Below are 22,070 nucleotides of genomic sequence, written 5' to 3' on the forward strand. Positions count from 1 at the left end.
AATCAAAATGTCAATAAATATATTGTATTGAATTATTATTAATGCAAGAAATATGAAAACTTTATATGTTAAAAAATATTTGAATAATAAATTGTTCTAATTAGACAAACAATTATAAAGTAAAAATTTCATTGAAAGCTATAATATAATAATAATACAACGTGCATACTTATATATATAGTCATATTATCATTATAATATTACAAATAGATATTACCACTTAAATATATATAATACATTTAATATGTTTAAAATAACGAACAAAGTAAATTTTTATTTTTTTATATCAAAGCATCCTTGTTGCTCCTAATGCACTAGAGTAGTGCAATATCACAATCCTATAGTTTGAAAAAGGAAGCTTTGGAGTTTTGCTACCATATATTCTTAGCGTAATAAGAAATTATTTCCATCAATCAAACTGGCTTTGTGACAATATAGTCCCAATTAAACTCGAGTTAAATTTCCTGATTCCCGGGACTTTGGAAAAGGTATGGATGATCGACCATACATAAAAAAGTGGGAAACAAAATAAAAGACAAAAAGATAGTGTTAAAAAAAACAAAAGACAACTCTTACACTTACCAAAGCGCGATGGATGCCATCAACGGTCACAACTATCCATACCGGCGACACGACTGCCACGTGTCAGAAGATACCGGTGTGCCGGTCATGCGGCAATGGCGTCAAAACGCATGCTCGGGCATCTGTCTCATGCATCTATGTCCGGTATGGATGGCATGCTCAACAACCCTTATTCACCCATCGCAGTCAAAATAAACAAGGGAAAAAAATAAAAAACCCTAGCTTTAAAACCCTAGCAGCCAGTGAAATAATTTTCCGGGCGAAAAATTCGTCGGATTCGAACAATCAATCAATCGCACTGAAGATGATTTAATAAAGGCGACGACAGATCTCGGTTTTGGTTTGGAAGAGAGCGCAAGATCAACCTGATTTATAAGTTATATTTACCTGGCGTCGCCATTGTCATTGGCATGTTGTTGTTGTTGATGAATGGTGGGGCGTATTATTATTATGAGCGTTTGTAAGAGTATTATGAGTGAACATATTGATATTGATGATGCAGCAGATGACTTCCATGGCTCCGCCGCCGCCGCCTCCTCAGGGGCCAAATCCCGCTGCCTCTTCTTCCCCTTCGCAGACGGCACACCTGCATCCACATCATCACCACGCGCTGCCACATCACCATCCACATCAGCACGGCATCTCCGCCTCGTCGCTCTCTCTGGGGCTCGTCCCCCACACTGCCTCTGCAACTCGACTGAGCAACGCTGAGCCTCTCGCTTCAGAGCCTCCCTTGCAGCAACCCCTACCGGCCCCGTCAGCGGCCACGTCAGCATCCCTCCTTTCGCGGATTAAGCTCGCGGACATTCTCCCAGACGATGGCGCGCCCACGCCTGTGTACATTAAGGCCGTGGAGGCGCTCTCCAATTCGCTCACTAGGTACAATGCGGCGGTGATTGAGTTGGGCACTGAGGATTCGAAATTGCTGAGAGTTGCTTTGGATTCCGCTAAGTTTTACTTCAGAACGCGCTCTCAGGTTCAGCCCAGTTGGGCTGCCAAATCCCCCGGATATGGCTCCGGAACTCCCGCGAGGCCTAATATGTATTCCTACCGCGCTGGAAGGTACAATTTTACTTGCCTCTGTTTTGTTTTGTAGGTGCCCCTCTTATACTCTCATGTGGCATCCATCATGCTTCAATTTTGTGTGTTTATATATATTTTTTAATGTTTGGTCATTTAATTGCCACATGCATATATATATACATACATATGTACGTTCACAGAAAGATATATACTTTCAGTAAATGAATGAGTGAGAGAAAATGGCGATGATGATTATGGGACGTAATTGAATTATTATTGTACAGAGCGATAGAAGAAGGGGATTCGTCGCCCCCCTGCATGCCAGATGTTTTTCGCTGTCTGGGAAAGGCGTCTCGTGCTGCTCTCAGCGCCATTGCCCGACATCTTCGACTCCGGACCGAGTAATTATTACGCCCTTTTTCTCCATTTCAAATTAGCTTTTTTTTGTCAAGTTACCTTTTCTTACTTCGCCTTCACGGTTCTCCGGTACATAATTCAGCGATTCTGGCTTTTCTGCGGATCCTCATTAGTTACTCGTGGTTGAACAAGGAGTCCTACACCGAAGGATGAACCGACAAATTGTATACGATACTACAAAACTTTGCTCATGAATATTTCTTTTTAAGTATTTCTTATGTGAAAAGTTCTCTCAAAACCCCCCCAAAAATATCAGGAAATATAGAATTTTTTTTTTTTTACTCTCGGAGCAGCACTTGCTGCTTAACGTAGTCAAGTCTTGAATTCGGCGTCCCGGGCAACATTTTCATATTTCAATGATCTTAGCACATGCATATGTTTAAAATCCACTGTTAATAAATCATGTTATTATTAATTTATATTTAATTAAAATGTTCGAAATGTACGCCCTCATAACTTGGACAATTTACAGTAGCTTTATTTTAATTCATATTATTTATGCTCATGTTTACAGGTCGCCGCTGACAGCTAAATTACTATAGAAAATGTATGGCCTACAATTTTCACTTTGTTAAGTTCCAAATGCTTAGGGTTTATTGGTCACCGCTTGCTGTTGAGTTACTAGCATAGAAAATGTATGGTCTATAACTTAGGCATTGTTGGAACAAGCTTAAATACAAGTGACGTAGGTCTGGTCTAGTTCACTAATTCTGCAGTGCAATAAGAATGTTAAGGTTACAATAAATCATATAGCCTTCCTCTTCAATCCAGACATAGCTTAAACTTCATATTAAATTGGTTTTATCGAGTTTCTTCCATGCACTAGAATTTGTAGCTTAATCTTGGTGTTGAGTTGTGATGGGCAATGAGTTAGTTATGCCGGCCATTTCAGAATAAAACTAAAATATGGATGCTGGAGCTCAGTTTTGTAATGTATTGTAGATACAGCTGATTGGAAATTCAAAAGAAAAAGCTCAAATATATCTTCCCCTTACAGGATGATATTATAAAAAGACTGTTATTCAATTAGTGTAGGCTTTGTTATAACTTATAATTTTTGATGTCATTCTTGTGCTCATAATATGTTTAGACATGTAGCTAGATTTGAGTTATTTTTATAATTGATGATCTTTTTGACTTTGGCAGTGTGTTCAATCTACTGCTCGATGACTTGCCTCTGCCTGCAAATGAGGTTTCATCATCTGCATTGGTTGCCACATATACACCTTATTCTGCACATAATGGAAAGGGTCTACTTGGAGGGTCAAAGCCAAATATTGAGATTGAGAAAGGGTTATTGATGCTCATTATTTCTGACAGCCCTGGCCTCCAGGTAATTTTGATACTGTTAAATAAACTTGGAATCAGAGACATACACAAATGCTCAGAATACCCAAAAACCTACATTATTAATCTTACAAAAATATAAGCAATACCAACCGATGCGTAGTATGTAAAGTTCAAATAATTCTTTGTATTCATAGGAAATCAAGTTCAACAATCTCATTTGGAGCAGTATTCTGCTTAAAATGTTATACCACTTTCATGTACCTAAAGATAAAGTTCAAATATGTTATTCTGCATGGCAGTCCAGATTCAACATTTTAGCCTTACATCTGGTTGCACTTTTGCAAGATGCTTGGAATTTTTCTTGATGGCTCCTTGATATTTATTCTTCTTAGCTGGGTGTATTTATTGTTGTATTGGCACCTAGTTTGTAATCAGACACATCTACTTATGTGTCCTGAGAACAACTACAGAGTTGCACTGTTTATCTGTTGTGTGTGAAGTATAAATTTATGTCATGCGTGTTTTGTTAAGTGGCTGATAGATAAAATATTGAGAATTTGTACTTGGACAAGATATTATTACTGCTATCAAAAACTATGTTTTCTTACTATTGCTTAGTTTGGAGAAGCACATTTCTTTGAACTAGGAGATGCCTTAAGAATGCTTTATTTTGAAGTAAAAAAGGGGTGGAACTGGATAAGTTGAAGTTGAACTACTTTTTGATGCCTTAAGAAATATGCTTTATATTGAAGTAAAAAAGGGGGTGGAACTAGATAAGTTGAATTCAGTTGAATTACTTTTTGTCTTGAAAGAAGCAATGGAACTCTTGGTCCGTTAAATCAACTGGCTGTTGTAACTATTCAATCTGGGCCTAAATTCTCCTTATCCATTTCATTATTATTTTCTGATTCCCTTTATGTATACTCAAATTTGTAGTGCTCAAATTTACCTCTCAAAAGAGCTTATGTCCATCATTTGGATGTTGTTTCTGGATTCAATAATGTGAGCATTTTTGCAACAACAATGCACATCACACTCCATGATCCATCATCAGGATGATTTTTCTCCTTACGCCCTCTGTCATCTTGTTGATGAATCATAGAGTGCAATCTGAAATGTTGTTACAAAATCGGTCACACAATAAAATCCAAAAACAACATACATATTATCTAATGAGTGGTGGAAATTTACTGACTCTTATGACAGTAGTAATTAACATTACAACAACCTTTTGGACACCTAAAATTGAGGGGAGCATTATGCAATGTGATAGCCCCCATGATATACACCTTGGACATCAATGACAACTGAAACAATACCATGTTCGACAAATTCAACACATTTCATGTGTTTCTGGTTCAACTTACCTTGTTTGTTTATGAATTGTAGTGCATGATGATAAATGTGTAATAAAAGCTCCTTGGGTAGCAAGGAGTGTCTATCCTTCTTTATTTCTTGCATTAGTGTGTAGTACTCCAAGGACGTGTCTACCCATATAATCTCCAATGTCTCCAAGATGGGGACACACTAGGAACATGGGATGCCATTCCGATGTTTTCGACAGTGCTACCCATTGGTGTTGTTTTGATGGAGATGCAAGGATGTCGTGACATCCCTTGAGGGGACAAGGGGATGAAAGCACGTCCCTCAACCCTTCTAGGGGGCGAATAGGCGTCCCACGTCACTTTAAAAAATAAAGTTCCTTAAAAAATCTTTTATAATATTTTATTGGTCGTTTTGTAATCCGAGGGCATGTCGGGCCCACGTCTTGTGATATGTTGTTTGTTTTGCATTCATTATTTGCATTAATATTTATTGTTCAATGTTCACGTATTTTATAATTCTAATTCACTATTTTACATCTCTATGTCTTATATTGTTTTTTTTTGATTGGTAATATTGTTTGCATTGATGTTGAAAAAGAGAGTACATTGTATCAGTACGGCATAAAGCCTTGCATTTACAGCTACCCATTCCCATACATATACCATTAGGTAAACATCACCCAAAAGGGAGTATTAACACTCCAAAAAAACACAATTACCCACCCCAAAATTAACTAGACATTAACAAAACAAACAATGCCACCACCTCCATCGTCAGCTACACCTTAAACCAGTTTGCCCCTTCCTCCCTGGTGAATGTTGGGGTAGCATGATCATCTTCCACTAAGAGTCCCTGTCCCAACCTGTGACGCTTTCCTTTGCTTTCTTCCTTCTCTAGCAGCAGAGAAGCATCGACCCACACCCCCCCTGTAGTTGACACCTCATCTTTTAGTTGAGCTTTCTTTACAATCTGGTGGTGGAGTTCTTGTCGTGGAGCTAGGGTGTTTTTTCTTATTGTCGCCTTCATAAAACCATGCCCCTTCTCCTTCGGCTTCCAGATGTTCTCAGCCATATATTCCAAAATCAATTTTCATCCCTCTGCAACTTTTGGGATAGGCACTCCCTGCGGATTTGAAGACGACCAAACCACCAACGGCAGGATAGATGTATCCCCTTCGCCAATCAAACAACAGGGTTCAGTGCCCATTTCGATGCCCGTAGATTGGATCTCTCCGGCAGGCCCTCTAAAGGTTGACTCAGACTGGTGCTTCAGATCTAAGGGTCAAAGTTTCTGATTTCCCTCAAAGGGAAAGAGCATACTTCTCTACCTCATTTCCTTGCCCAAACACGCAAGACATGTTAATCATCGAGTTAGTTTAATTGATCCCACCTTGGCCTATTCCAAGACTTTGATCCCCTAAAAGGAAATCATCATCTCTACCTCGTCACCTCGCCCAAACACGCAAGACATGTTAATCATCAAGTTAGATTAATTGATCCAGACTTGTCCTTTCTCAAGATTTTGATTCCCTAAAAGGAAATCATCATCCCTTCATAGAAGAGGACTTGTACTAGAGAACCACTAACTTGCTTGCCTCCCTCAAATGCTGTCTTTTAGAGGCTTCTAGTTTTCTAATTTACCCTTGGTCATGACCTCCAAGTGCTAAAGAGCATACTCCTCTGTTCCCCTGTCTTGCACCCTACGAAGTTCACAAGCCCTATTTATACTATGTGTGGAAAGCAATAAAAGAAGACACAATGTTTATGTGGGTTTGAAATAAGTGTTCGTCATGTGTATCTTTGACAAGCGTCCTGCATTCACACAGTCACTACATGTTTGAAATGTTTTAGATAAAAAGGTGTCTTTGTTAAGCGTCCTGCAAACCACGGTTATGTTGTAGAAAAATAGAAATCCAAAAGATATGCTTCAGAGGAAAATTGTCAGTCAAACATCATTAAAATTTGTAATCTGGAAAACTGTGTTGTTGCAGAATTTCGTGCGAAATCTTGCACAGATGCGCACAAAGAAACAGAGTGCACTGCACGATTGTCCATGCACTTTTTTTGCTCAAGAAAATGTAGAGGACGATACGAAATCTTCAAATCTTCGCGTGAAAATGAGATTTATCACGCGAAAATCTAGAAAATTGTATGGACAAACGCGACAGAACAATAAAAAATGCAAAAAAAATAGAAAACGAGGCTAGTAAAATTGATTTTTCCTGCTCAACAGTGGGCGCCAAAAATGTGTACGTGAAATGCAGGCCTCAAATCCTCACACACACTTCAACATGGTCATTATCCAAAAGATCTTCTTGGAATGAATATGAGATTATTCATCTGAGTAAATCCAACAGTGTGACTTGTTGCCTTCTAACTAGGAGGATTATGCCTTTGCTCTCAGAATGAGAAGCGGGCAACCAGACCTCTAGAACGAAGAATTTTAAGCTATATGAGAGATGCAAGATTAATCTAGATGAGAATGCATGATTAAGTTGAGAAATAAAGAAACATATTATGCTAAATGAATGCATTTTAAGCTAATATGAGATTGCAATGTAAGAAATAAAGCTATGCAAATGTGAGCAAGATGAGTAAGAATTCCAACATAAGTTCGACGCAAATTCCAAAAATTCTTTTTTTTGTAATAAGGAATGGAGAGCTTCTTTTATAGAATCTAATAGGTGATCGACGATCAAGATTAATCGAAATGGGTGATCAAGATTGAAGAGGAGAGCCAGTCATAAAGGAAACTCTCTCATGAAAAGGGAGTTAACTGGTTGCCTTTGAGTGATAAAAGGAGCTGATTGACTGCCTTTTGAGTGATAAAAGGAGTTAACCAATCACGTTTTTGAGAATATTTAATTTAATAAAATAGAATATGTCCTCATAAATGGATAAACTTTAATTAATTGAATAATTAAATCCAATAATTAAGAAGAGGAGATATCTTATTAAATTAAATGTATTTAATTCCTTTGTATATTAGCTTAAGAGGTAATTTTAATTTAATTAAAGTAGAACACTTAAATTAAATTAAATCAATAGGTTTATGTAGCTAATTTGAGTCGATACTTAGGAATTAAATAAATAATATGATTAATGTAGATTAGGGTTTTTTGCATTTTGACACCTAGGTCAAGTAGTGATTATCAACATTAGAATTGCCTAGTAAAATAGGACTTATGATTAAGCAAATAAACCAAAGTTGGTTAATATAGCAATTTGCCAATTTTGGAGTATTACAGTCCCAACTTGCGACGCTTTCCTTTGCTTTCTTCCTTCTCTGGCAGTAGGCAAGCATCAACCCACACCCCCTATAATTGACACCCCATCTTTCAGTTGAGCTTTCTTTACAATTTGGTGGCGAAGTTTTTGTCCTGGAGCCAGGGTGCTTTTTCTCGATGTTGCCTTCATAAAACCACGCCCCTTCTCCTTCGGTTTCTAGATGTTGTCAGCCATATATTCCAAAATCAATTTCCATCCCTCTGCAACTTTTGGGATATGCACTCCTTGCGGGTTTGAAGACGACCAAACCACCAACGGTTGGATAGAGGTATCCCCTCCACCAATCAAATGCTAGGGTTCAGTGTCCATTTTGATACCCATCCCCAAAATCGCTCGATCAATGATTTCATCCAGACCCAAAAGCCATTGTCTATCAACGCTAGTCGCACCCACCCTTTGGACTTAGTCTTCTAATCCCCCCACCAGCAGTGCAAGCACCACAAATAGAGAGGCTACATCCAAATTGGACCGCCTCTTCCAAAAATCGTCCAGATACTCTGGCCCAAATAGCAGCTGAACACCCTTCTTAAAGCTTGTATCCTAAATGACGAAAATGTGTTTCAGTCGCCGCAGAGAAATTCGTCCTCCATAAGTCTGAATTTGCAAATCTGAGCCAAGGGCAAAATTCGCCTCCATTTTTGTTCTTTGTGAAAAACAATGATCTCACCTTGTCTCCCGCCTGGATTTAATACCCTCGAAACTTTCTAGAAACTTTGAAAAATGTACCCAAGCCTACTACACACATCTTTGCCTTGCACTAGTTATGCTTGATATCATGATCGATTTTGCTTTTCTTGGGGTGGTTAATGTCCTCGTGAATCTAAAACATGATGTTTCAGACATCCAAAATGGAGTACCATGAGTGGGATATTTATACTAATGGTCATCTACTTTTCTTTCTTAATTTACTCTCCAAGGTGGCGGAAGTCCTCACAAATAACATATTGAGGACCAAATGTTCAATTGGCACCTAAGTTGGCTAGCCGATTCACCACTTTATTTGCTTTCCTGTAACAGTGAGAAACTTTAAAGTCCTCAAAGTCCAATAGCTACTCGTTGATTTCCCTAATGCTTTGATCTAAATGCCATGCTTCCATCTTTCCTTTCTTGATGCCATTGATGATGGTTTCTGAATCACCTTCCAAATGTATTAGTTGACCTCCAATTTTTACTCCTAATTCCAAAGCTTCCTTGATAGCTAAACATTCTACAATATTATTTGTTTCGTTCGGCAATCTTTTGGCTGTAAATGCAATGATATTGCCTTTATGATCTCTTGCCACACATCCACATCCTGATACACCTGGGTTGCCCCTTGCAGCCCCATCAAAAATAATTTTGATCCATCCCTCCTTTGGAGGTGTCCATAACGCCTTCTCCTTTTTCAAGGTTGGATTAACCCCAACACACCCATGAACGGGCCTGTACTTAATACGTGGGAAACCAGATTGTAAGTGAGCATCATGTCTAGTGTAAACTGAGAGTTGAGCATTGTGTGTTGATGCTGCGGAGGATATTACCTCTGCAATTGCCCTTTCTAACCTTTGTCCAAACCTCAGCCATGTTTCTTCCTTCTCTTGAAAGATCCTCCTGTTCCTCTCTTTCCACAATTCTCATAAGGTTATGGAAGGAATAACTCTCCATGCAGACCTAAACATTTGTTTGTTTTTCTTTGCTGGCCATGCTTCCAGCCATCCTAGTAGGGTGGATTATATTGGACTTGCCCATCCCAATTTGGATTTTACCATATCCCAAGCCTTCTGCACAAAGCTACAATGGAGAAAAAGATTGTCTACAGTTTCCTCCTCACTTTTACATAGAGGACATTGAAATGGACCTTGGAAGCCCATTTTTAGCAATCTCTCCCCTGAGAGGATCTTTCCATTTCTTGCCAGCCATGTGAAAGCTCCTGCCTTGGGAAGGCATGCACTATCCCAACACAGATTTTATTCCCATGGTATGTGGTTTCGGATCCCTTCAAGAATCTGATATCCTAATTTGATTGTGTATTTACCACTCTTCGAGCCGTTCCGGATCAATTGATCCCTATTTCCAGATAGAGCTGACATTCTTTCCGTGAAAATCTGTTGCAAGCTGAGATTGTTTGCTGGATTCAAATTTAATGTAGACACCTCTTTCCATTTACCTTGTGACCCTTTACCATTGACCGAAATCTCAATGAAGTTTTCAACTTTAAGTCCTCACTGCTGCCTAGTAGTATCTATCAACTATTCTGAGACTCCCGACTTCTCTAGTTGAGGACCCCCATCTCATGAATCCTTCCAAAAATCCGCCTGTCTCCCATCCTTGATTTTCCAAATTAAGTGGTCTGTAATTAAAAATCTACACTCCATCAGAAAATTCCACACAGCCGAGCCTCTTGGGGGGTCTTCCACTGTCAAAATGCGATTGTCATCCATGCTATCAAGGTATTTAGCTCTGAAAAGCTTTACCCATCTTTTGATTTCCTGCATTATAGATCTGCCATACTAATTTGGCTCCAAGAGCCACATTGAGGAGGGACCAGTACCTAAGCCCTGCACCTCCCCGCCCTTTTGGTCTACAAACTTTCAACCATGCCATAAGGGGAAGCCTCTCACCTTCCTTGGCCCCATTCCAAAGGAATTTTCTCATACTTCGCACAATTGAAGAAATAATTCGCTTAGGGATTTTAAAGCATGCCATTGAGTAGATTGATAGGGCTGAAATTACTACTTTTAGCATTGTGATTCTTCTTGCCAAATTTAACCATTGCCCCTTCCAGCTTTCCATCTTCTTTTTGCAGTCTTCAGTCAATTTGTCCCAAATGTGTCCTATAGCTGCCCCGCCAAATAGAGGTGTACCTAAGAATCTACCTGGCAATGTACCAATTCTGACTCCAAGAAGATTTGCAATTGCCCTTTGAGATCCCACTTCTGGTTGAAAAAGTATATTTCCGATTTCTCCTAGTTTACTGATTGCCCTGAGGCCATGCTGTATTTAGTTAAAACTTGTTGCATACATTTAGCCTCCGCCATGGTTGCAATCCCAAAGAAACAAGTATCATCAGCGAACTATGAATGGGTAGTTGCCTCTATTCCCAGAGTAATCAAGATGCCTTTCCACGATCCTTGAACTCTTTTCCTTGTGATAGTTTTGCCTAGGGCTTCCGCAAGGATGATAAAAAGGAATGAAGATAATGGATCTCCCGGTTGGATACCTCTGCCAGTCCTAAAAAAACTTTGTGGGCTTCCATTCACTAACACTGAAGTTCTGAAATCTGAGATCATACTCTTAATCCATTGCAGCCATTTGTCTTCAAAGTCAAAACTCCGTAACACTTTCAACAGAAAGCCCCTATCCACCCTGTGATACGCTTTCCTAATGTTCAATTTGAGCATCATTTTCCTATCCTTACATTTCTTTGCTGTATCTATTACCTCATGGGCAACAATGATACCATCCACAATGCTCCTATTCGGGGGGAAATAATAGAATCTAACACCAACTTTAATTTATTTGCAGCAATTTTTGTAATAATTTTATAAACTAAATTGCAAAGCGAAATAGACCGGAATTCCTCATACTTGGATGGATGTGACTTCTTAGGAATGAGAGCAATTAGCGTATTATTGAAATCTTGCAAAATGAAACTTGCACTTCTTGATTCCTCCACCACTTCCAGCAAATAATCCTTCAAATACTCCCAAAATTTTTGGTAAAAAAAAGCTTGGAAACCATCTGGACTTGGAGCCTTCTCCCCTCCTAATCCAAAAACCGCAGCTTTCAATTCATTCATTTTAATTGGTTCCATTAGCATTCTGTTGTCGTCTGCAGAAATTGAACGAGGGATAACTCTCAGAATTTTCTCTTGTGCCCTAGCCCTATCCACCTGATCCTCTCTCCACAAATCTTCAAAAAAGTCCACTGTCTCCTTGTTAATGCTGTCCATATCCTCCAAGAGAAATTCTTGCTGATTCTCAATGGAAAGAATTCTGTTTACATTTCATCTTCTCTTCATCGAACTATGAAAAAATTTAGAATTTCTATCTCCAGCTTTTAGCCAACTCTCCCTCGATTTTTGCTTGAAGAAGATTTGCTTTCTTTTTAAGACTTACCGATACTCACCCAGTGGATCCTACTCCATGCTATAATCAACATCATCCATCCCTGCACTCAAAACTTTATTATTTAAGGCTGCCATATCAGCTTCAATACTTGCCCTTTTTTGGAAGATGTTACCAAAATGGTTCTTGTTCCACTCCTTTAGCATAGCCTTAAAATGTTTGAGTTTTGAAAAAATTTTGAAAGCCCCATTTCCTTCTACAAGTGGGGCATTGGCCCACCAAAATCTCATTTTATCCATAAAACCTTCCTTTTTGAACCACATTAATTCAAATTTAAAAAGGCATCTAATTGGTATGTCGTCATTTTGTACCACCATTGAGACCAGATAGTGGTTAGAGCCTGATAATTCCAAAATTCTTCCTTCAAAGACAACTGGTACCTTTTGCCATTCTCTTGACAAGAAGATTCTATCTAATCTTTCAGCAATGCGAGAGAAGCCCTTTCTTCTGTTTGTCCAAGTGAAGTGTCCGGCTTTAGTAGGTACTTCCCAAAGTATGTTATTCTGCACAAAGAGATGAAAGTCCTCCTGTACAGAGCCTAGAGAGCGAGCCTCCCCCCTTTTGTTTGCCGCTGTCAGAGTGGCATTGAAATCTCCTGCAATTACTCTGAATTCATTGCCTAGAGAAGCACAGGAAGTTGAAATCTCCCCCCAAACAACCTTTTTGTCTTCTGTCTTGGTAGGCCCATACACATTGATCAAAACATCGAATAAGTTTATTGTTTGAGAAGAGAACCTGAAAGCTTGCCACCATCTAGCCTTCACCAATGGATCTCCCTTTAGAAGCCTTGGATTCCAGAGTATCCCCAGACCTCCCGAAGCTCCAATTGCCCCAACAAAAAACCCTGACCACTTTTGGCTGACTCCAAAAACTTTCGCCGCCTCCTCTACTTCCATCTTAGTTTCCTAAATGCATATTATATCTACTTTTGCTTGATCAAGGGATTGCTTGATTAAGCGTCTTTTGTCAGGAGCATTACAGCCCCTGACATTCCACATAAGGAATTTCATAGTCTCCTAGTAGAGACAATGTCCCTCCTGCATCTCAAGCGGGTTTGACCTTGCATATTAGTTGCATCTGCTAATAATTCCAAATTATTTTTCCTCCCTTTTTTCTTTTGCGACCCTCTTGACTGTTTATTGACCTTGCATGCTTTAGTCTGTGAAATTGTTCGTGGTTCCACATTCCCCAATCCCTCTTCTTTCGTCGAGTCTCCATCACCTAAGCACTCTCCAATTTTTGGGATTCCTCCAAGAAATGCAACTCCCCTATTTGTGGGTGAGGAGAGTGGGATGATCCCATCCTCCACCTTTGATGTCTTCTTCCAAATTATTATTCCTCCCTTTTTTCTTTTGTGACCCTTGACTGTTTACTGACCTTGCATGCTTTAGTCTGTGAAATTGTTCGTGGTTCCACATTCCCCAATCCCTCCTCTTCTGTTGAGTCTCCATCACCTAATCACTCTCCAATTTTTGGGATTCCTCCAAGAAATGCAACTCCCCTATTTGTGGGTGAGGAGAGTGGGATGATCCCATCCTCCACCTTCGATGTCTTCAAGTTCTCTGCCAATTTGTGTAAAACATTCATAACATTCCCTTCCTCTTCGTCCTTATTAACTGTTTCTTCAATTTCTATCATCTTGGCCTCCACAAGCTTTGAGGAGTCCTCTTGTGTTGCCTTCATTCCCTATCAACTTCCCGCCCATCCAAGGCAAAATTTACTGTACCTGATAAACTTGGATCCATCATCTCCTCTTTGACTGTACTTTCCATTGCCAAGGGGCAAGCCATTTGAGAATCTAATCCGTGATCCGATTGGGTCTCAATTTCCACTTCAACTCGGTCAGGTGCCTCCCCAGCTATTCCTAAGGGACCTAGGTCTGTTCTCAACTCCATAGTCCCTATCCTTCATCGGTTCCTTGTTTTTTTTGTTGACATTGCACTCTTCCTTTGTGTGGCCCCATATCTTACAGAGTTTACATCGGCTAATAGCTTCCTCAATCTCAATCTTTTGCCACCAATAACCCTCAACAGTTTCGATCTCAATAGCTTGAGGAAGTAGAGGATGTGGTTTTCACATAATACAAATCCTCGCATACTGGCTAAAATCTTTTTGTTCAATAGCTTCATCCGCTTTAATGAAAGAACCGAGCCTATCCCCAATCATTTTGAAAATATCCTTGTTCCAATACTCGTGCGAAAGGTTGTATAGCCGAATTTAAATAGGCACTTCCTCCACCTTAGCTTGCTTAGGGTTGAAGTTGGGTACCCAATCTTTAATAAAGAAACCCACTCTGTCCATCAGAAAGGGACCATTGTACATAACCCTGGTTTTCTCCACTTTGGACGCCATTGTAATTAGAAAGAAGCCATTAGTCAAGGTTTTGAAAGTTGTTTCTGGTTCCCATGTATCTAAGGTCCACTGCCTTATCTTGGGCAAAGTTGGCCAACCCCCCCCCGCCATTTTATGAAAAAAGCCCTTTCTCTTAAAAGAGATACTGTGGATTTCCATTCCTCCGAATCTATTCGAATATTAATCGCTTTATTGTTTATTGTCTCCGGGGAGTCCTTTGTTATTACGTTCGGTCTCTTATTTATCTCCTTTTTGATCCATCTCCTTGTGTCACCCAATTTCTTAAATTCAAAGGATGCGAACTCCTTCCTGTGGTGTGAGCCTTCCTCTGTGTGCTAGTGCTCCTCTCCGAAACTCCCTCCGTCCATCATGCTTATCCTGTTGTGTTCTGGGTGATCACCATGGAAATCTAAACCATGCAAGTGTCTCTCTTCCTTGCTGCAAACAATGCCATCCCCCAAACTCTCAAAACCCTAGTTTCCTTCTCCTCTCCGCCATTTCTTTCACATCCCATGGCTTGTTTAATTTGTAATTTTTACTTTTTGTCTACGTCTTATATTGTTATACATCTTTTCGTAAGTAGCATTTAAGTACCACATGTACAGTATATAGCATATACATTCCCCTTGCTGCCCCCAAATTGAGGCTCCTTTGCCCTCCTTGCTCAGAGACCTGTCCCCCCAATACAACATCCCCATGAGGGTGTAACTATGGTAAAATTCAATCATATACAAAGTATTTCCTTTTAATGACAGTCAAATTACCTCATTCAAATTATCATTGAAGCAAGCAATGTGTCTTCCTTTTTGACTTAGGTTTCCACCAATTCCACATCCATTTGCATCATAATCAACTTGGAACACTTAACTGAAATCAAGGAAAGTCAATATTGGTTGTTGTGTCATCTTCTTCTTCAACAACTGAAAATGTGTTGTTGCAACTGTCCATTTGAATGCTTTTCGATTGCCCTCTAGTGCTTCTATAGTTGCTCTACAAACTCCACTGAACTTTATGATGAAATTCTTGTAGAAGCTTACAAAGCCATCGAAACTTGTCTTCAAACATAATACTAGGTGATAGCTAGTAGGCAATTGCTTTGACCTTCTTTTGGTTCATCTTCAACTCTTCTTCAAGCAAGAAATACCCAAATACACTAGTTGTTTTTCCATAAAACTAATCTCTTTAGATTAATCATCAACTTTACTCTTTTAATATTTGAAAGATTGCCCTTATATGCAGCAAATGCTCTTCTTTTGGCTTACAAAATATCAAATTGTCATCTAGTAAGCTGTTTATAAACTTTCTAACATAAGGTTTTAGTACCTTTGTCATCATCCACATGAAAGTACTTGGGACATTTGTTAACTAAACTAGGATAATCAACCACTCACACGCAGCATCGTTCATTTTGAAAGCAGGTTTCCATTCATCTCCATCTGGGATTTTTATCTGATGGTACTCATTTTCCAAGTCTTTGTTAGTGAAGTACCTTGGTTCACTCAAACAGTCCATCATATAATCCACTTGGGGTGATGAAAATTTGTACCTGATAGTTTGCTATTTATGGCTCTAGAATCAATGCACCTATGCCATTCTTCATTCTTTTGTGTGAGTACTGATGGTAAAACACATTGCCTCAAAACTCATTCTGACCTTTCGCCTTTCCAACCCTTGCACTTGTCTGTTTATCTCCTCATTCTTCATTGGAGTCATTCAATAGGGTACTTAGTTTGGCAAGCTGGCCCTTGGTATCACATTGATACAATGCTTAAAACTTTTCATTGGTGGCAATCCTCTAGTTATCCCCATAAATGTTTTTGTAAATTCTTGTAAAATCTTTTGTACCTCCATGGGTACTTCTTCTTTCCTTTCTTCTATACTGACCTCTCTTGGCTTGGAATGAAAGCCTGATATACTTTCTCTTTCTTCAAATCCTTGAAAAATTGCTGCCCAATTAGTAAACAAATTCTGGGATTATTCTGTACCTCCTCCCTATCCTTCACGAGGTTCAAGGCGTAATGCTTTTGCTCTTCTTTATTCCTTCACAGGATTCATGGTGTACTGATTTCATTCTTCTCTGTCTTGTAACAAGGTTCAAGGTGTACTGATTTCACAGGAGGTCCTTCACGAGGTTCAAGGCGTAATGCTTTTGCTCTTCTTTATTCCTTCACAGGATTCATGGTGTACTGATTTCATTCTTCTCTGTCTTGTAACAATTCGTTTTTCCATCATGAATGGCTTGTCTATGATATGGCCAAGGTCTATTTAGCATAATATTATATGCATCCAATGGCACAAACAATTTGTTTTTCCATTACGAATGGCTTGTTTGTTGTATTACCAAGGTTTATTTAGCAGAATATGACATGCATCCATTGCCATAATATCACTCAGTGTTGAGGAGAGTTTTGATCTAGTACAATTTACAGAATCAAATACTTGAATTTCGAGATAAAATAACAAATAACTCGATCCTCTCTCAAATAATGTCATCTCTCATGCTAGATCGCCGCTTCTTAAAGCCCCTCAAGATGAACTTGTTGTAAAAAATCACTCCATATTAAGAGATAACTCGCTGCCCTTTCAAGGATTTATTTTGCTGCCAATTCTGGTAGAATATCACTGCCTTACTATGACAGAAATTGCTGCCTATCTGGAGTGTATTTTGTTGCTACAGAAGAGGTAAGAAATTGCTTGTGTTTGATGTAAAATGAATTGAATGCCATCCTTATATAGGCGTTGAAGTGCTGAAGAGGCACACCTCCCAAGGCAGGCCTACTTGTTTATACTTGGCCATTAAAATTATTCATTTAATTTGTTTTTCTTCAGGCCTCCTTGGCTGACTCTGATAGGAGAATTAATATTTTAAATGTTTATCCTTTTCTCAAATCAAAATTGCTACATTACGAAAGACCAGTCGAGCTTTCTACCGCGGGTGGAGTTTTGATGTATAGGATGATAAATAATCCTCATGAGAGGGCGGAATCTGCCCTCCATTGAGGATTCCTCTTTTGTCAACAACACGTCTCATCAATTTCCTCAAATCCGCAACCCTTCTTGATGTTTCTTCCCACATTGCATGTTCTCTCTTCATAGTGCAAGTTGGACGATTTTATTGTGTTTTGAAGCTCATGCAAGCAAGGGGGAAAATTTAGGGTCTTAGAGAATTAATCCTCAGAGGGTGATGGAATCTGCCTTCGCTCCAAGATCCCTTTTTCCTTCATATTTAACTCCAAGTCCCTCCTCACATTGCATTTATTCAAATCGGTCTCCCATCTTCCATTCCATTACCTCTATCCATAGATTCCATACCTTTCAACTTCAAGAAGAGAATGGAAATTAGGGTTAAATCTTGGGTAGAGGCGGATTCTACCCCTATCTTAGGATTCCAACATTTGTACTCCAAAAAACTTCACTTCTTTCCACCAAACTCGTAAACCCTTCATCCTTTACCTTGCACCATGTTATTATCAAACAGTTTTAATTGCGTGACTCAGAGGGTGGAAATCTGATATAGGAAAGGATAAAATCATGGGTAGGAGATGGATTCCACCCCTACTTGAAGATTGCAACATTTTCTACTTAATCATTTCTCACTTCTCTTTCTCACATTGCCATCTATCTCAAGTCTTCACTCCCCAATCATTCAATTTGCATTATTCCCCCACTAAAGATGTCAAAATTGTCTCTCTTTATAGGGTGGAAATCCTTGTGTCATGAGGACAAAAGTTTGAGGCTAGGGGTGGATTCCATCCCTACTTGAGGATTTTGGTGTTTTTACTTCATCAAATCCACCATGTACCTTTGTTTCAATATCAAACTTGTGATTTCAGCCCCTAATCATTTGATTTGCATTGTCTTTCTCAAATAAAAATGTTGAAGTGTTTTACTCAAAAAGGGGGAAATGGAGGTCCTCAGAGGATTAAAATCCTTTGTAGGGGTATATTCCACCCCTACTCGAAGATTCCAACATTTATCTTCACAAATTCTACCTCATTATCCTTCAATTTCACTATTAAATTACCAGAGTTAGCCCCTTTCAATTCCTCAACTTGCTTCATGTCATCAAGGTTGAATTGCCTAAGTCCTTGGAGGACAGAAATTTCACCAATGAGACGATAAAATCTTGGGTTTGGGACAAATGACACTCCTACTTGAGGATTTTGACTGAACTCCACCCTAAAACTTTCATGAAAACTCCATCGTCTTTGCTTACTTACCTTTGACAAAGTGAGTTTGGGGTGCTCATACTTGCTTTAATTTTATTAAGTCGAAAATTTGGGGTAGGTGAGGATTTTATCCTTCGACATAGTGGGATTTTGACCAAGTGCTAGGATTTTGAATTTGCAAGTTAACTCCCCATTTCAACACAGTCATTTTTCCAGCTTAGAATGCGGGAGGATTTATATAAATTTAAGTTAATATAACTTAGAGGATTTATATAAATATAAGTTAAAATAACTTATACTATAAGTTATATTGATATAAATATTGTCAGGATGTTTGAGATAGGTTTCAACTTCATAGAGTTATAATACAGATTCTATACTATGGGGGTTTTTAAAAAAAAAACTCTAGACTTGCCACATTTCAGGATTCAACATGCATTCAACAATGTTACCTCCAACAACCTATCCTGACTTTCTAAGATCAAATTGAAGTTGGAACACAAATTTTCTAATGATTCAGACTCATTTTCTGACAAGTCACTTGGTTTCAACTCTATCTCCATGACTAACTTTGCTGAAGTTTTGCTTATATCCAAGACAAACTTGTCTTCATAGCAAAGCCAAAATTGCTGAAGGCTCATTCTCGTATTTGGAGACTTAAAAATTGCTATAACCTAAGATCACGTAAGGTAACTACTCCTACTGCTAAATAGGGGGTCCCTATTTGCAATGGGGCAATGGTGTGAGAAGCTCACAAGTATCTCACCCTTATAACTCCTTATATGAAAATTTACTAAACATTGTTTACTCACCAATAGTTTGTACCCCGTTGTACTGACTTTCTAAGGTCAAGATGAAGTTGTAACAAGGATTTTCTAATTATTCTAACTCACTTCCTCAGAAATCACTTGGTTTCAACTCAAATCTCCATGACTAGCTTAGCCCAACTTTTGCTTACATCCATGACAAACTTGTCTTCTTAGGAAGCCAAAATTGCCCAAACCCATTCTCAGACTTGGAGACATGAAAATTGCTACCACCTAAGATCTATTATGGTAAATCGATGTTGCTGTAGTTGCATTAAACAAAGGAAATGAAAGCTCCTTATATAGACTTACCAAGATGATGTTTCTAAAAGAAACAATTGTGAACTAAAGACGAAAATAGAAACTACCTAATAAACTAAAGACTAACTACGATAACCATAAATGAAACATTATAATATTCTAATACCCTCCCTTAATGGTCATTGTCTAACTGCTGTCTTTTGGTCACAAATTCTGCAAAACATTTTACTGGTGCTAAGACCCTCCCTGGATCTACAAAATGTTAATGACCAAGATACCAAAATTCCTCTATAAAAGAACCTAGAAAGGTGCCCCCTTTCTTAGAATGCTTGGCAACAAGAGACAAGACCGTGCCATTGACTCTGCCACTGAGATAAATATGCCACTAACCCTCCCAGAATCAGAAAAACATCTAATTAGAAATCATTAAAAAAATCCACCCTGATGTTGGATAACGAAATTGCTCTACCTTGGAGACAGAAACAAACATTGAGAACAACTAGCACGATTTTGAGGAAATAATCGACAAACGCTCCAAACTTTGTAGATTATCATGAAGCCACAATTTTTATAAGGAGAAAATAAAAAACACTGGACACAATTTTTGCAGTGAAAAACCAGTCAAAACCAGACAACAAATCAAATAAGGATTAGAGAATACAAAGCTTCGTTTTTGAGGAAAAATGACAAAATCCAACAAATAATTATTTACGAAAATAATTATAAACCCCCCTGATAATTTTGAGGAGAAAATTATAAACCCACAAAGGAATCCGACACAACTTTGCCAATTATAGAATCTTTTTTTTTTGAAGGGAAATATATGAAAACTCATCAAAAAATTTTCAAGGGAAAAAATTATATCACCCATTAGATAATTTTTTAAGGGAAAAAATTATGAAAATCCATCCGAAAAACGATAAAATCCAACAAATAATTATTTATGAAAATTATTATAAACCCACCCAATAATTTTTGAGGAGAAAATTATAAACCTACAAAGGAATCCCACACAACTTTGCAAATTATAGAATCATTTATTTTGAGGGAAAATATATGAAAACTCATCAGAAATTTTTCAAGAGAAAAAATTATTAAACCCATTAGATAATTTTTTAAGGGAAAAAATTATGAAAACCTGTCGCATAATCTTCATGTGGCAAAACACGAGACTTTGCATGGTAATCCAACATATGCAAGCACATGTAAGAACAAACTCACTTGCAAAAACCCTCAAGTAAGCTTGCAATTTCCAAAAAATTCTTCAAAAAACCAAAAAACCAAAATTTCTAGATCAAGAGGGTTGAAATAGTTTCCCAAATTCTATGAAATCCCATTGACCAGTTTGATACCATGTTATGGTAAATTGATGTTGTTGTATTTGTATTAAACAAACAAGATGAAAGCTCCTTATATAGATTTACAAAGACAACTTTTCTAAAAGAAACAATCGTGAACTAAAGACAAAATAGAAACTACCTAATGAACTAAAGACCAACTAAGATGACCATTAAAGAAACATTATAATATTCTATTAAGACCACGTAAGACTCCTACTGCAAAAGAAAAAAAAGGTGGTCCTCATTTGCAATGGGGCAATGGTGTGAAAACCTCACAAGTATCTCATCCTTACAACTTCTTATATGGAAATTCACTAAACATTGTTCACTCACCAATTATTTGTACCTCTTTTTAGCCAAGAAACCTTGTAGGGATTGGATTGCTTCATTGTCCTCTATTGCAACTTATCTACCATCTCTTCAGACTCTAAATTGTTAGTGCTATTGCCATCTATAATGACTTAGCAATAGGTTCCTCCAAACTTGCATTTGGTCCACAAAAAAAATCCTCCTTTGTGCTAGTTCTTCCTTCTCCTTTGTTTTGGTTTTAACAAGTTTCTTCTTAACATCAAGGATTCTTCATCTTTTGGATTATTCCATGCTTTTGTAAAGCTACACTTTCCTCCTCAACTTGTGCCACCCAAATTTGTTTTGTTTGCATTTATTGTGGCTTTGTTATATGATGAGACATTCAAATGCCCCATGCCTTGTTTCTCCACACTAGTAAGTCATATTATTAAATCCTCTTATATGAGACATTCAAATGCCCCATGCCTTGTGTCTCTACATTAGTAACACGCACCAATGAATTCTTTTACTCTTCGACTTCCTTTTCATTGCCTCTAAAATGTTTTCCCCTATTTTCATTTTCTTGAGTATATTAACTTGTTTGAGCGGTGCTATCATCTTCTTGTTTTATGGAATAACCTCTATTGCTGCTTTCTTGTATTATAAGACATTCAAATGCCCCATACCTTGTTTTTCCACATTAGTAACACATACTAGTGAATCCTCTTACTCTTCCTTTTCCTTTTCACTGCCACTAAGATAACTTCCTCTTCCTCCATTTTCTCAAGTGTATGAACTTGTTTGACCGATGCTAGCCTCTTCT

At 38.3% G+C, this 22,070-nt stretch overlaps 1 protein-coding gene across 1 annotated transcript in view; it reads left to right on the top strand.

The window, feature by feature from the left end:
• The first annotated feature begins 713 nt into the window (after window positions 1-713).
• Window positions 714-22,070, top strand: part of LOC149553454 (RING/U-box superfamily protein) — a 74,592-nt gene continuing 53,235 nt past the window's right edge. Inside the window, exons 1-3 of the mRNA XM_089788900.1 lie at window positions 714-1,644; window positions 1,890-2,006; window positions 3,169-3,355. Of these exons, the coding sequence (XP_089645026.1) occupies window positions 1,076-1,644; window positions 1,890-2,006; window positions 3,169-3,355 (873 nt within the window). The 5' untranslated portion in view covers window positions 714-1,075. The remainder of the gene's footprint in view (window positions 1,645-1,889; window positions 2,007-3,168; window positions 3,356-22,070) is intronic.

Source organism: Cupressus sempervirens, chromosome 6, assembly GCF_028749045.1.
Source record: "Cupressus sempervirens isolate cs-2001-9-10 chromosome 6, ASM2874904v1, whole genome shotgun sequence".
NCBI lineage: Eukaryota > Viridiplantae > Streptophyta > Pinopsida > Cupressales > Cupressaceae > Cupressus > Cupressus sempervirens.